The 15704-nt window shown below is 57.7% G+C and overlaps 1 protein-coding gene across 2 annotated transcripts in view; it reads right to left on the reverse strand.

The window, feature by feature from the left end:
• Positions 1-679: 679 nt before the first annotated feature.
• Positions 680-15704, reverse strand: part of SDC3 (syndecan 3) — a 37583-nt gene continuing 22558 nt past the window's right edge. For both annotated transcript variants that reach the window (XM_021668299.2, XM_012440098.3), the window contains exons 2-5: positions 9753-9870; positions 7691-8304; positions 5409-5700; positions 680-4538 (exon numbers count right to left, since the gene is read on the reverse strand). In XM_021668299.2, the coding sequence (XP_021523974.2) occupies positions 4372-4538; positions 5409-5700; positions 7691-8304; positions 9753-9870 (1191 nt within the window). In that variant the 3' untranslated portion in view covers positions 680-4371. The remainder of the gene's footprint in view (positions 4539-5408; positions 5701-7690; positions 8305-9752; positions 9871-15704) is intronic.

Here is a 15704-nt window from a genome sequence, read left to right on the forward strand (position 1 = left end):
TTCAAGACCGTGCTCTTTCCACTCCTCCAAGCTGAAAATAAAATCACATCACTAGAACTCGAGAGAGGGGGAGAAGGGTAGGAGGCTGACAGCACTCAGAAGACGGGGCATTGCCTTCTGAAGCTCCCTACACAAACAGCCACGCATGCTTGGCTTTGAATCTAGGTAAACCAACCCCCCACATCATAGCAGGTGTCTCACTGGCTCATTCCTCTATGAGGACCTCCCAGTGGCATCTGGCCCCTTCACCCCACTTTACAGCTGTGCAGACTGAGGCACTGAGGTGTCAAGCTGTCTGAGGTTCCACAGTGAGGTCCTGGGCCTTGGGGCTCTGTCTTGGCTACTCTGATTCTGGTATCCTGTGGTCCTGAGATTTTTTATTTGTGGCCTAAAGCCAGAGTTCTTCCCCTGGGGGTGAACCACAGGCCCCTCTCACCACTGCCTGGCCCCTCCCAACCACAGCCCCACCCCAGCCTCACCGCAGCAGCTCCGTGGTTTCCTGGACACTCTGAACCAACAGCAGCTTTTACCATAATGGTTCCCACGAGAAGCTGTTAGTCAATTTTCTGTGCTTGGTTCTCAATTTCTTCGATGGGGGAAGATGGCTGGGGCCCAGGGTGCGGCCACGGGCTGCCCTCCCCAAATGAGCATATTTATCTCATACTCTGGACACGGCACATTATTTCAGCTTAATTTTATTTCCTCTTATAAATGGGCACAGCACGGGAAGTGTTAAAAAAACAAAAAAACAAAAACAAATAAAGCCAGTTCCTTCACAAGGCTGGTTCAGGTGAGTACCCGCGGCGGGGCAGGCGCCCTGGTCTCTTTTTTCCACTGTCATTTTTTTCTTTTGCTTTTCCTTATTTAAAGTTTTGGCCATGAACTCAGGACAGGTACGGTTAATAAACAGGTTACAGAGGAGAGAGGGGACAGGGAAGGCCTGGGGGAGGGGACGGCAGACCCGCACACACCCCAGGCCAGTTCTGTACAGGAGAGGACTCACCGGAGGGAGGGACACTGTCTTCAGGGGGCTCCCTGGAGCCACGCCGCCTACGAAAAGTATTTACATGCATTCGCCACACTGAGGCCAGGGGCACTGCGGTGCCAGGCAGGCACCTGGGGGATGCTGGGGCCAGCGGCCCTCAGTGGCGACTCCCGGGGCCAGTCTTGATGCCTCTGTAAATCTGTACAGTTTGTGGGCCTCTATTTACAGGCAGGAGGCCGGAGGAGGCAAGTCCAGGGCTGCAGTTATTGGAAGAAGAAATCCAGAGAACCGGGGAGGCAGCCACTCCTGCCCCGTGAGGCTGAGGGTCTGCTCCCTGCGTCCAATGGCCCCCACCTGGAGGCCTGACAGGAAGGTTTGCCAACCCCAGGGGGGTCTGGCCCACACAGCCTAAGCCCTGCCCAGCCCTGGCTGCCACCCACATACCTCCAGAGATCAAGGGGACCAGATTTTCAGGCAAGACCCCCATCTGGCCTCCTGGAGACAGGGCCTGGGCTCTCAAGGTCCCGGCCTACCTCATGCTCTGGCAGCCAGGGCCCCAGAGGCTCTCAAGCCACACAAGCCCCCTCTCATTTGGAACTCGCTGTGCTTCCAGCAAATGCCAAAGCCCCTCAGGACACCCTATCACAGGTGGGGGCAGGGGCACATGAGGGCCCTGCACCCACATTGCACCTCGGAGAGCCCCAGCTTGTCCTCACTGAACTCTCTCTCAGACTGCCTTGCCTCAGTCAGGCTGGCCAGGGCAGATTTGGGCTGGTCAGACTCTTCAAGCTCACAAGGATGAAGCCTGGACATCTGCCTTGGGTCCGGGGCTCCATGAACAAGGCCCCTGGCCTCTTCTCTCAAATGCTAAGGACACAGAGAAGAGAGGCCAGTGCCAGGGGCTCAAGCCCCAAATCAGAAGCCAACCCCTGGGAATGTGAGGAACCAGGCCGACTGGGGCCGCCCCCACCACAGGCTCCAGCCCTGCACAGAAGCTGCCTTCCCTGCTGAGTCTCCCGCCCAGGGACCAGCATCTTCTGGGACTGGAGGCCCAAGCCCTTTCTCCTCTCTCCTCCCTGGTTTCTCAGCCTCGGCCTGCCCAGGCCGTCTCACCAGAGCTGTAGTCCCCAAGACAGCAGCACCCCAGGGAGGAGGGTACGGAGACAGCCTTGTGGTCTCTGCTCCTAGGACCCAGCCCTTCTGCTCCAAAGATGACTGAGGCCAACCCACCTCCTCTAGATCTCAGGGGCCCCCCATGCCCACTAAGGCTGGGTCCACCTGGCTTCCTCACAAGCCTCTGGGCCCTGCGAAGGAGGGTTTTGGGACTTGAAGATGGAGTCCAGCCTGGAACGGACAGGCTGTGGGACAGCCCCTAGAACCTCACCCTCACTGCCTACACTCTGCTACCCCTCACCCTGCAGAAATCTGCTGCCAGGGCATCTTGAAAAGGGCCCTGAAATACAACCTGCTTCCTGGCTTGAATCTGGGTTGTGGGTGAGGGGTGGGGGTGTGAGTGCCAGCCAATCATAACTCACATCTATCCCTTTGGCTCCAGGAGGCCCCCTGCCAAGCACACCCTCCCCCAAAGATCTGTGACCCCACACTTAAAATACAGATGGAAATAGCCCTACTTGCTAGGTAACAAAGGAGGTAACACCTCCCCCACTGTTACCTGGTCTCATCCCTCAGACCCTGCCCTTGGCCTGGGGCATCTGCAGGGGCTGCTTCCAGCCATGGCCCCTGAAGCTGCAGCCAGAACTGTTTGGCCAAATAGGTAAGGGGATGTCCACAGGGAGGGCCCCTGGGCAGGTGGGCTGAGGCTGGCCTGGCCAGGCAGAGGGCAGAGGATGCGAAGGGCCCGCCCTCACAGGCACTTTGGAGACTTGTGTCCTGGGAGGCAGAGTCAGCCCCCTAGCTCAGAGCAGGAAGGGGTCACAGGGAAATGAAGGAGCCCATCCACACGCCCCCTCCCTGCCCTGGGTCTTCCATCCTGGGAGACCCAAGAGCCCCTCACAGCCTGGGGTCAAATTTCCTTCCTCAGCCTTAGAGGAGCCCCCAGGCTCCCAGCCAGTGGCAGGGCTGACCCCAAACCTCCCTCTTTGCCAGCTGCAGTGGGGAGGAAGCAGGTAGGGGTGAGGCCAGGCCCGCCTGCATGCAATGCCCTGAAAGGGCTGTGGCCCCACACTTTTTCCAGGAAAGGCAAGGGCCTGTTTCCCTCCAGCACTGAGAGCAGGTCATGTGGCGTGAGATTGTGCATCCACATGGGATTGTGTCTGACACCGGCTGGGGTTGGTGGCCACATGGTTGGTGTGGGCACCATGGCATGGGACTGAGTATGATGGGACAACTCCAGGGGACCCAATATGGGCTGATTGTTCTGGCTCAATTCCACCCGCCCCCAGTGAGCCTGAAAGCAGGAGACAGTGTGTGTGGTACCAGAGTGTGGGTGTACTGGGGGCAGGAGGAGGCCACACTGTCACTGTCACGGGACCATGACTAGTGATGTGCATTGTACTAGTGTCTGGGGGTGTGTAAATGATGCAAGAGGATAACATTCTTGGAGGGATGTGTGTGTTCTGTGACATGTCTTGATTGGCTGGGCAGTCAGGATTGTGTCTGGTTTTGTCATTGCATGCTTTTGTCTGGTGTGTGACTGCATGAAAATATGTGTGACAGTGTGGGCAGTGGTGTCTGTGCAGAGTCCCCTCATGGGAGAGACATCAGAGCAGCCTCTTCTCACCAGTGGCTGCCCCAGCACTCTCAGGAAGCTGTTCCTTAGGGGAAGATGCAGAAAGAAATGAAGTCTGGGGTGCATGTGTACTTGGCAGGCAAGAGAAGAGACAGCAACCCCAGAAAGATGGGACAAAACAGGCTGGTGACATGGGACCCCCTCTCACCCAGGCAGAGAGAGGCCATGGGATAGATGCAAGAGGTTGCAGTGTCTAGATGATTTCAGGGACAAACAAATGTTTGTCCTGGAAACCAGCCTGAGTCCCTTTCTGCCCCAAAAAGGAGATCTCAGTGAGCCCTGTGGGGCCAAGCTGGGGCTCAGGCCCATCTCGAGCCCCATCCTTTTTTCCACCAGTCAATCAGGAGCTTCCTTCCTCCCATCCATCTGACACGAGGTCCTGAAGCCCCAGACTGGTGGCAGGGATGAGGGGAACAAGAGTTGAGCTTGTAAGGGCACAGTCTGGAGTGATGGCAGCAGCCCCTTTTCCTCGGGGAAGATCTGTGTGAGGCTGGCAGCCTGGGCAGGCCTTGGGAGGGAGGGCAGAGAAGAACTGGGGCCAGGCTCCAGGCCCAGTCCCAGGCTTGGACTTTTGGGGCCAAGCTGGGGACTGGACGGCAGGGCGGTGTTGAGGCTGCAGGGAGGTACTGTGGCTCCACTAGGCATAGAACTCCTCCTGCTTGTCAGGCTTCTGGTATGTGACGCTCGCCTGCTTGGGTTCTTCCAGCGTGTAGCTGCCCTCATCCTTTTTCTTCATGCGATAGATGAGCAGTGTGACCAAGAAGGCGGCAAAGAGGGCGCCCACCACCCCGCCCACAATCACAGCTGTGGAGGAAGAGGGCAGAGGTCAAGGCCCAAAGGCAGGGTAGATAGAACCAGGGCAGAGGGTCCTCAGGGATGGGGGCCAGGGTGAGGAGAGGGCTGGGAGTCCTGGATCTGAGTTGGAGTGAAGATGGAGTCAATACTACTACCGCCAGCACTGGCCACCATTTACAGGACTTCTGTGGCTGCATTCTCATCACCTAACAACTAACCCACTGAACCCTCACACCAGGCCTATCAGGAAGGGGTCATTTGAGATCATCAAATTTAAAATGCCGTTTGCTAACTAAATATGATATACCCCAATTACAGAAGAGTTAACATGTGAACAGATGTGCCTCTTAGAACGGATGAAGGGCAAAACGACTATCCGCATTCTACAGATGAAGGGAAGGAAGGCTGGAGAGGTGAAGTACCTTGCCTGAGTGCAAAGCCAGGATTTGGACCAGGAGTCCAGAGACTCCCTAGATGCAGCCAGGGCAGGTCCACAGGGACTGGGGTCAAAAATTGGGGAAGGTCAAACTGAAGGATGGGTCAGAGATTAGCATCTAGGAAGTAAGGTCCCAAGGGCTCAGCCAGTGCAGCCCAGGAAAGCGGGGATCAAAGTCACAGTCCACACAGGGGTCAGAGAGCACTGAGGAAAGACCTAGAGATGGACCTGAAGTCAGGTTGGATACTGGGAAGGCGGAAAGTCAGGGGAGGAGCCAGAAGGCAGGTCCTGGGGGGTCGAGTGCCCAGCTTTCCTTCCTATTGGCTCCTAGGGAACCACGCCCTGATCTCCCGTCTGGGTTCCTAGAGGCAAACTGAGGCCCTGCTAGCTGCCTCACTCTGGGATCCTCCCAGGCTCCCCTTGGCCCAGACCCCAAGCCTCACCTACGAGCACCTCCTTCCGCTCCAGGATACTCTTCTGAGGCAGCTGAGCAGCTGAGCTGCCCGAGTCGATGGCATTGTCCAGGAGGCCAGGGCCCGGGCGGGCACCCTTAGGCAGTGTCCCAGGTGGAGGTGACGGCTTGGCCGCAGCCCCTCCCACAGCTACCACCTCATTGGCTGTGTCTGGTTGTGTGGTCTCTTCTTCTGGTAGCTCAAAGTCTCCGCTGGGCCCCCAACTCACCGGCACCTCTGGCTCATCCCGGATTGTGGTCAGGAAGGTCTCCAGAGTTGGGGTCTGCAGAGAGGGTGGCATGAGCCCAGGAGTCAGGCCGCAGCACCCCCTGCCACAGGGCAACCACACTTGCATGCATAACCCCCCACCACCATCCTACTGCCCTGGGGGCTAACACTTAGCACTCGCTGCATGCCAGGCCTGTGCTACACAGCATCCCCATGAAGGAGGGTAACAACGCCCCAAGTTTACAGAGCAGGAAGTTGGCTCAGAGCATAAATGACCTGCCCAAGGACACACAGCTAGTAAGTGGGGGACAGACTAAAATTCCGATCTGTCTGCCCCCAGAGTCTGTGTTTCTAACCACTACCACACTGCCTCTGTTCTTGCTCGGCCACATCCTGTCCCCATCATGTCCCCTCCAGCTGCCTTAGTAACAATCCTCGGGGGATTCCCGCCGAGAAGCTGTCTGGGAACTGCTGGGTGCAGCTGCTATCAACTTGGGCCTGGTCCTGGTCCACGCCTGAGGCAGGGGCACGTCCTGTAGCCTGGAGGCCAGTCTAAGACCACAACCTGCAGAGTATGATGGCCTCAGGGGCAGGTGTCCAGGAAACCAGCTCAGCGACTGCCAATCTCGTGGGGTCCCACCACACGGAGGCAGGATCAGAGCTGGGAATCATGAGACCAAAGTGGGGGCTGTGGGAGCCAATGGAGCAGGGGCGTGGCTACTTCACAGGTGGGCATGGAAAGGGTGGATCTGGTGTCCAGGCTGAAAAGAGGCTGCAGCCGTGCCCCAGTGTCCACAGCGTGCACAGTGGCTACTCCCACAACCTGGGCTCCGTGCGCCTTCTCCTGAGCACCGTGCCACGTCACTGTTTCCCCTTCCTGCTTGGCCAAGTCTGTGTGAAAACACCAGGCTTTCCCAGCTGCATGAGGAGGCAAGGGAAGGGCCTGCATCCTGCTGGGCTGGGTGGAGAGTCCGAGGGACCGACACTGACCCCAAGGCAGCTCCATGGCCCAAGGGCCCCCCTCGGTGAGGCCAGCTGCAGAGAGCTCTGGCACCCAGGCCGTGTTACTGCCTTTCCATCTGACTCAGTGCACCCAGCAGGGACCAGGCCACCTCTCTCATGTCCTTGGGATTCATCCATCCATCCCTGGCACTCCTACCATCTTCAACCCCTTCCCATCAATCCCTCACCCCATCCATCATATCCCAAACGACACACATGGAGCCCTGGCCCTGCGAGACTGCCAGGCTCTGGTGCCGAATGCCTGGGTTCAAATCCTGACTGTCACCACTAGCTGTGGAGCCTTGGGAAGTGGCTTCCCCTCCCTGTACACCAGCAGGTGCCTCATCTGTAAAATGAGATGACCACAGTGCTGCCCGAGGGGTGGGCGTGAGGGCTGAGGCTAACAGCCCGAGCGAGGGGTGGGCTGAGCACTGAGCCACACCCAGGCAGCCCTCCGCCAGGCGAGTGGTGCATTCTCACATACCCGGCTTCAACCACCCTCAGACCAATGATAATAACAACCGTGACGATGACGGCAGCTGAGAACCTAGTGGGTCTACCATCACCAGGGCTGCTAGATATGTCAGAAGCACTGTGGATATGTCAAGCAATTTCATGCTCACAATGAAATGATACACATTCTCTTGTTTTCTCCTTTCCATAGATGAGGAAGCAGAGGTATAGAAAGGATCAGGGACCAGCCTGAGGTCTCATGACTAGGAAGTGGCAGCAGGTTTCAAATCCAGCTGCCAGACCGCTGAGTTAATGCTCCCCACCAGAACACACAGCCCGGCCCTCCCTGTCACCACTGCACACACTCACCCAATTCCTTCCCCACCAATGTCCTGTCCCATTAGGATCCAACCACCTCCGTCCCTCTTCCCTCCCGATTTGATCTGTCCGTCGGTCCTGCCCCTCGCCCCCACCTTGTCTGGCTCATCTCTACAGCCTCCTGGTCCTCAGTCCTGCCCAGCTCCATCCTCCTCATCCCTCCCCTGACCCACCCCCCTGCCCTCCTCCCTGTCCCTTCCCAACACCCTCACCTGAGCCACCTCCGTTGGTCCAGGGGCAGTGGTCCCCAGGGGCAGGGTGCTCCTCTCGGGGCTGTCAGGTTCCTGGGTGGTGGCTGGCCTGGGAAGGGCTCTTGGCCGGGAGGTAGCTGTGCTGACCAGCCTGGGTGTTGGTGCCTCGGTGTCCAAGACAGCCACCGTGGTGGGGGGAGAGGGCGCCTCGGGGGTAGTGGCCCGTGCCGTGGCTGCTGTGGTCAGTGGAAGAGGCAGAAGCCTCCGTACGCCGGTGGTCCTTACAACAGCAGTGGTGGCCGTAACAGGGGGTGCTGCAGGGGTGCTGGGGGCAGCGGTGGCCACTGTGGCAGGCACTGTGGCCACAGTCAGGGCCCCTGTGGTTGTGGCTGCAGTGGTAGCCATGGTGGTGGAGACGGTGGTGGCTCTCTGGCTGGGCTCTTCTGGGACTTCTGTCGCCACTAGGGGACTGGTGGCTGGCTCCGGGGTGGGGCGCTCAGAGGGGAGCTCTTCGAATGGTGTGCCCACGGGCTGGATGCTCGTGGTGGGCAGCACTGCAGGTGTGGTGGACACCGCCAGGGCCACATCTGGGCTGAAGCGCATGGCTGTCTCAATGCCCGACTCCTGCTCGAAGTCTGAGGGGGTGGGGGAGAGGGAGACAGCTAGGGAGCTGGGTGGTTGTGAGGGGCATGAGGATCCCAGGTAAGCAATGGCCATCAAGATTAGGGCTCCCAATCCCATCTCTTTGCCCAATTTTCCCAGAAAAGATGAGAGAAAGGAGGAAGGCACTGCCTGGCCAGAGGTAGCCAGTTGCTGATGTTCCCCAACTTTTCTCTACCAAGTCAAATATTCTTCTGGAGGCCACCTCTTCCAGGAAGCCCTCCTTGACTATTCCTGCTCACCCAGCCTACACTTCTGTGAAGTTGAATCTAGGCAGAGCAACTGAAGCGCTACTGGCTGCAAATCTTGCTGGGGCTTGCAGGGGAGCACAGGAGTGGCATTCTGGGAAGAGTCACACCCCAAAGGCACCCCTACCATGAGCTCAAGGAAGGGGTGGTACACTAAGGGCTTCCCCCAGAGGCACGGGCAGAGGGTAAGAGGGAGAACAAGCCCTTGCTACAAGGGAACTGCTTGGGCAATCTGGCTGACGCAAAGCCAGGACAGCGAAGGAACCTGAGAGGAAATGAGACAAGAAGGGTGGGGACTGGGGGAGAGAGAAGCCACAGCCAGCTCCTGGGCTCTGAAGCAGGCAGGAGGGAGGGCAGCTGGGGAGCTTTGCGGGTAGAGATGTGACCCAACAGAAATGTGTTTTACAAAGATTAACTTGGAAGAGGCTCAAAGGACTGGGCTGAGGAGGGGAGACCAGGGGCGAGGGCTATGGGGAGCCAGCTTTGTGGCATGCAGTTCCTGTACCATCTCATCAGATGCCAGTCCATGCCCTCACTGGGCCCAATCTCAGCTGCCTTCTTTTTGCTACCGTTTTGAGAGCTTCTCCTCTATGCCAGATCCCAACTTCCTATCCCAAACCCTTCTAGAGGCACTGAGAGGAAAGTGTGTTTCTCACCATCCACAGGTGAGAATCCAGGGACTCAGGGAGGGGAGCACTGAGGGGCACACAGTTGCTATGTGGCAGAGTGGGGCTCCCAGCGCCCTTCCCTCCCGAGACTCTGCTAGACCCACCTGGCCTGGCTCCTCTTCCCCAGGGCAGGGCCGTCCCTGGCACCACTTGAAGCACCTGCCCGCCCTGTGCCGTCACTGCCCTAACCTCGCAGCTTATTGGACCTGAGGGGACCACCTGAACCAAGCAAGGTCTGCAGAGAGAGCCATGCAGCACACACAGAGACGCAGACAGGAGCCCCTGGATAGCTGGGTGGCCAGGGCCCTGAGGTCCTCCCAGGCCTTCTTCTATCCCCAGGAGGACGTTCTGCCCTTCTTGTTCTGGGGATCCTGCCCCAGAACTTGCCTGACCCATACAGTAGTGTGCCCCCGCCTCACTGAGGCAAGCCCCTGTGGGCTCCTCAGAGTAGGCTCTGGATGCAGACTGGTCACTGCCCCCAGGCAGGGGTAGGGAGGGGGTACTTACAGCCCGAGCCCGACCCCGAGTAGAGGTCATCCAGTTCATCATCGGGAAAGGAGTCATCGTCCCCAGAGCCCTCCAGGTCCACGGGCCTCTCAAAGTTCTCACTGCGCCAGCGCTGGGCCTGGGGAAGGCAGAGGCGGACACAGGGCTCAACACCTGAGACTGGCAGCCTGGGTGTGCCGAGAGGGGTGGCAGGTGCCCTTGTGGGCTGAGTGACATCCACGTGGGTGACAGAGATCTTGTGTGTACCCGGAAGGAAAGTGCATGTGTGTGAATAATTCACAGGGCAGGGGTGGGGCAGGGGCAGGTCACCTGGGGCCCCATCCCAGAAGGCTTTCAGTGTCTGGCTGATGACTTTCTCTTGGAAACTGGTCATTTTTCATCCTGACTGCATATCAGAATATTGTGAAAACTCAACTCAGTGGTTGAGTAGGTCTGAGGTGATCTCTAAGCATCTGCAATGTTGGACTGGCTGTGGGAAACCCTGGGGTGTGTGTGAGCAGGGGAGGGGCTGAACCCGCACTGCATTTGGGGACCCGCCTCTCACCCCAACACTGACGCCCGCCCCCCCCCACCGGCTTCTGGAGTTGATACAGAGCCAGAGTGGGGATCTCAATCCTGTCTTCATATCCCCAGTCTCAACCACCTGCTCCAGAGCCCTGCCCAGCCCAGCCAGGGCAGGCAGCCAGGAGGTGCCCCTCACCAAATGCACACACACACATAGTCTCGAAGTAATGAATTAATCAGTATTTACTTTCTACCAGTGAGTCATGGAGTGGAACAATTAGTGTAATTGCTCCTGTGATGAATTGCTGGGTCTTCCTCCTTTTTAGACATTCCAGGAGCTCCGAGCAGTAGGGCCCAACTTTCCCCCAGCTCCCCTCTTCCCAAAAAGACAAATGCCCAGGGTAGAGGAGCTAGAGCCTCCCCATACCACTCCCCTCCACAACCTGAGCAAACCAACCTCGAGTCCCTGCTCCCTCCAGCTCTCTGGCATGCAGCCTGAGTCACTCAGAAGAATAGGGACCGAGCAGGGACCCAGCTCCGGCTCCTGCCCCTGCCTGGGGCTGTCTTCACTATTTTTCTATCCTTCCAGGCAGGCTGGGCAGGGGCTGGGAGGCCTTAAGCTGGGAGGAGGGATTCTAAGGGGTCTGTGGTCTCCGGAAGCCCCAAACTGAGGTAAATGAGGGTGCCAAAACAAGGGAGTCCCCAAAATTCCTCGGTGACCAGTGCCACTTAGCCCCTAACTTCCTGCTCCAAGAAAAGCCTGCACAAACCCAAAGACCTGCCCCTAAGCTACACAGACCCTTGAAATGACACACCCCAGAGACACAGCACGTGCAAAGACACACACTGACACATGCTCACCTAAAGGCAGCCACAGAGGCTCATCGTGTCGGCACGCCTGTGGGTACAAACAGCGACATGCATGGGGCAGGGGGAGCAGGGCCTGCCGTGCAGCTCTGATCAGAGACAAGCATCGAGCCTCCTGCAAACCCATCAGCCTCCACTCAGGTAGCGCTCACCTAGATACTATTCATCCCCAGCTCAGTAGCCATCGACATGACAACCGTTACCATGACGACCATCTTCTCTATGCTAAGGACCAGGAGCTGCAGCTCCCCACAGAGATGGGGGGTGCAGGAGAGAGAGAGATCATGGGGGAACTAAGAGGATGACAAGGACGGGGGAGGCGGAGACAGAGACAGGGACAGAGAGATGAGGACAGAGGGAGGCCGGGGGCAGAGGGGGCAGAGACAGGGAGGGGGGGCTGGCGGATACCAAAGAGGGAGAGAAGGCAAGGGTGGGAGGCAGAGGGGGAGAACTCGCACATCCTAATTTAGCCTCATGCTGATGAGGCAAGGCTGGGGAAGGGGCCACCTCAGTGATTTTCCAAACCTGCGTCCAAGAGCACATTCTTTCCGAACAGCAAGCAGGTTGCAGGGCGGGCAGGGGGAGGAATAACCCAGTCACCCCTGAGCCCCCCTGGGATGCTCAGCAGGAACTTAATGTGGGGACACCTGAGACCTGCAGGCATGGGCGCCGGGAGTCCGTGAGGCCCTCGCAGGAACACTACTGAGGGGTGCTGGTAGCTGCGACTCCCAGTGGGGACAGAGAAGCAAGGGGTGGGGAATGGAGCCTGGGAGGCAGCAGCGAAAGCCTTAGGAGTCACGGAATGCCTGAGGAGGAGGGTGACAAGCAGCCTTTGACCCCCAAACGACCTCTGCATTTGCATAATCAATGCATAATGAGCATCATTATCTATGCCATTCCCTTAAAGGAGAACTGAATCCAAAAGCCCCAGGACCCTGCCAGCCTCTCCTTGACCCTCACTGTGCCCCCTCCAGGTAAACACAACTCCCCCCCCCATGCCTGACAGGAGGCCTCCAAAACCCTGAGCACACGCGTGCACACACACACACATACACGACAGCCCAACATCGTCATGCACGTACCATGCACCCCGACAGATACACACACACACACACACACACACACACACACAATTAAGTATAATGTTTACCCACCGCAATCTGTATACTCACCACAGTCTATAGGCAATTCAGCCTGATCCACACCAGCACACACCCATCTACCTCACCTCTAGCTGCACACACATCTGCCCCCAGGGTACTCACAGACACACACACACTCCCCTCTCCTCACCACATACCCCATGGATGCCCCGACAAACCTCAGCAAACTCTCCTGACCCCACGCACCACACTCACCTCACCAAAGTCCACAACACAGACCCACCGCCATGAACACGTATGTTCCCTAAACACACATCACTCCTAGGTATCGCCCCTGGCAGGTGCATCCTTTGACTCAGACTTGAGCCTCACAACTTGGGTACGACCTTCCCTCTAGGCTGCAACCCACACACCCTCCACACACAGTGAGTGTGCCCGGCGGAAGCGTGGAACCTTCGGCTTCTGGCCACCACCAATCTCGAGAGGGGACACCCAGCGGTGGCTCCCCCAACGGCACCTGAAGGCCTGAGCATCGGGTCCCAGGAGAGCTGCTGAGCATTCCCAAGGCCCTCTAGAGACCTCTGCCCACTGCTGCTGACGGCCTGCCCCAGGCCAGGCGCTAGGAGCACATCACCTGCGCAGCCTCCTTTAAGCATCACAACTGCCCGGGGTTGTATCATCCCCGTTCCACAGATGCAGGAACTGAGGCAGGGGTTAGAATCCAAACGTGAGCACGGGTCCTCTGCCTCTGAAACCTTTGTCCTGGACATTCCTGGGCCACGCTCTGACCCACTGCTCATCCAGGGCTGAATTCATACATCTGTGCCCTGCAGCTGCCCCTCACCCCTGCACGACATCAGCTCAGCAACGCCTACAGCCGTCCACACCCGCACAACATCCACACCCACGCGCCAGCACATGACGGTGATAAGACCGTGCAGCTCATAGTATTGCTGGGAGAAGGGGCTGAGCACAGGACCCAACACACGGAGTGCTCCCAACGCCCTGCTCCACACGTGCACGGTCTATTGTCCCTCCCTGAAGCCGCCCCAGCCGACTATATCCCGTCTCACACGCCATAAACAGGCCCACAATGCCTGCATCCAGTTCCTCCCACACACACATGTGCACACATGCACTTTCCTCCCAGGTACACACAAGTGCACACACACGTCGGGATGAAACGTGGCAACCTTCCTAATGGACTGACGCCCCACTTCCATTTCTCCTCATGGTCCCCTTGTCACCACACCCTTTTGAAATAACCCACAGCCTCACTCCACAGAGGCACCTCAGGCCCCCAGCCCAGAAGGGACCAGACCAGGCCCAGCAGTGACCCACAGGCCCCCTCACTCCACACCACTCCGATCCTCTCCTAGAGTTTTAGCGCGGCTGCTGGGGAGGCTCCCCTGGGCCAGGGGCAAGGAGGTGTCACCTCCCAGGTTGCTCAGCTCCCTCCCTCTGAGGAGCACCCGGTCAGGGCTGTGACGGGTGAGGGTCTAAATGAGCTGGATGTCAGCTAAGTCTCCTCACTCCCACGGCTACCTCTGCCCTCCCGCTCATCACTCACCCTGAGTGCAGGGGACATGTTCAGGAAGGCCAGCGCCTCCCTCCCTCCCCATCCTCCCTCAGAGCCCACTCCAGAGTCTGGGGTCTCTCGTGCCCAGCCCCCACCCCACCATGAGCCTTCCTAGAGAAACAGGTCAGCACCAAGGCAAAGCAGAAGGAACCAGCCCCCCTTTTTCCTACCCATTGGCTGTCAGGCAAACCACTTAATCTCGGCACTCAGTTTTCTCATCTGTAAAATGGAGATGATAAGACTGTGCAGCTCATAAGATTGCTGTGGGAAGGGGCTGAGCGCAGGACCCAATGCCAAGCAAAAAATGAATCAATCAATGTAGCTGTGATGACTGTTAGTTTATGTTAAAATTTCTATTATTATTTACCCAATGCCAAGCAAAAAATGAATCAATCAATGTAGCTGTGATGACTGTTAGTTTATGTTAAAATTTCTATTATTATTTCCAAGTCTTTATCTCATGTAAGCCTCAACCTCCGCATGAGGGTGACTACACCCATGCAGTAGATGAGACGATGAATGCCCAGAGAGGTTAAGTGGCATTGTCAAGGCCACACAGCAGGGGAGTATGCAGACAGGCAAAAAGAGAGAGGCTGGATGAGGGGGGAGAAAGGGCAAGTTAACAGACACAGGCACACAAATTAGGTCAGCTGGCTGGAGGCCAGGAGCCCGGCACCCCTGTGCAGTGCTAATCGTGTTGCAAAAGCCAAGAATAAAATCAAGTGTAATTAGTTCTGCCCGAGCTTCCTTCCCCTAATTAGCCAGACTCAGGCCCCACTCTCCCGGTGACCGGAGGTGACATGAGTAAGAGTTGAGGACCCACCTTTAGGTTCTGACAGTCTTGGACTCAAATCCAGCTCTGCTTTCTCGCTGGGTGACTTTGTATTTGTTACTTAACCTCTCTGAGCCTGCCTGGTTAAATGAGGTCAATAATGAATACTTCGTAGAGTAGTTGTGAGAATCACGTGAGATCATGCATGCACACAGTCGGAGCTGCATAAGGCTTTGTCTGTATTCCCACGGCCTGCATTTCCCACCTCAGACTGCAACTTGAGGGATCAAAGATTTTAACTCTGCCCTCTTACCGATGTGGAAACTGAGGCACAGAGAGGTGAAAGCCTTGCTTACCACATCCGCTGAGAAGAGAGAGGCGGAGTTAGTCTGCCACATAGCATTCAGAGAGGGAAAGTGATTTGGCCAAAGACACACAGCGACTTAATGACCAGCTCCTTGAAGCAGGGAGGGAGGGCGTCTCAGCACGGCCCTCTGGATCCCTGCAGCCTCCGTCCCCAAAAAGCCCTCAGTCCTGTGAGAACTCAGTGCCCCTCACGCTCACCAGATCCACCCCGGAGACCCAGAGCGTCACCGCAGGAATGTGGGCCGGGGCCAGGCTCCGGGCGGCAAGACAGCCAAGGGGGCTGCACAATGGGGAGCCTGGACCAGGAGGGGGACGCCTCAGTGCCCACCCCCGCCCGGACACAGCTGCCCTGGCCAGGAAGCCAGCAGCCCCACACCCGCTGTGGCTGGAGATGAGGGGCACGAGGACTGCACCTGCTGGGGAAGCGGCCGCAGAGCCCAAGTCCAGAGAGCAGAGGCCTAGGCAGGGGCAGAATGGGGAGGCCAGAGAAGACTGAGCTGAACACCATGGACTCCCTCATAAATCCACCAAGCCCAGACACACACCCTCCTACTAGCCCCAGCTCTTACACACTCAAGCCTCTCACCAACTGAACTTATCCCCACCCCTGTGCACCTACGAGGCAGCTCAGAGGGCAAGAAACATTCCCTTTGGGCCTGTCCCATCCCAGCCAACTCCTCTGCAAAGACATTCTGGCAGCAGAGCCCTCTCTACCCCAAGCCTGTATCTCCCCTGTCACCTGCAGCCAGTCCTCCATCCAG

The sequence above is a fragment of the Aotus nancymaae genome, unplaced genomic scaffold (genome assembly GCF_030222135.1).
Source record: "Aotus nancymaae isolate 86718 unplaced genomic scaffold, 86718_ANA_hifiasm-v0.15.2.pri h1tg000053l, whole genome shotgun sequence".
Classification (NCBI taxonomy): domain Eukaryota; kingdom Metazoa; phylum Chordata; class Mammalia; order Primates; family Aotidae; genus Aotus; species Aotus nancymaae.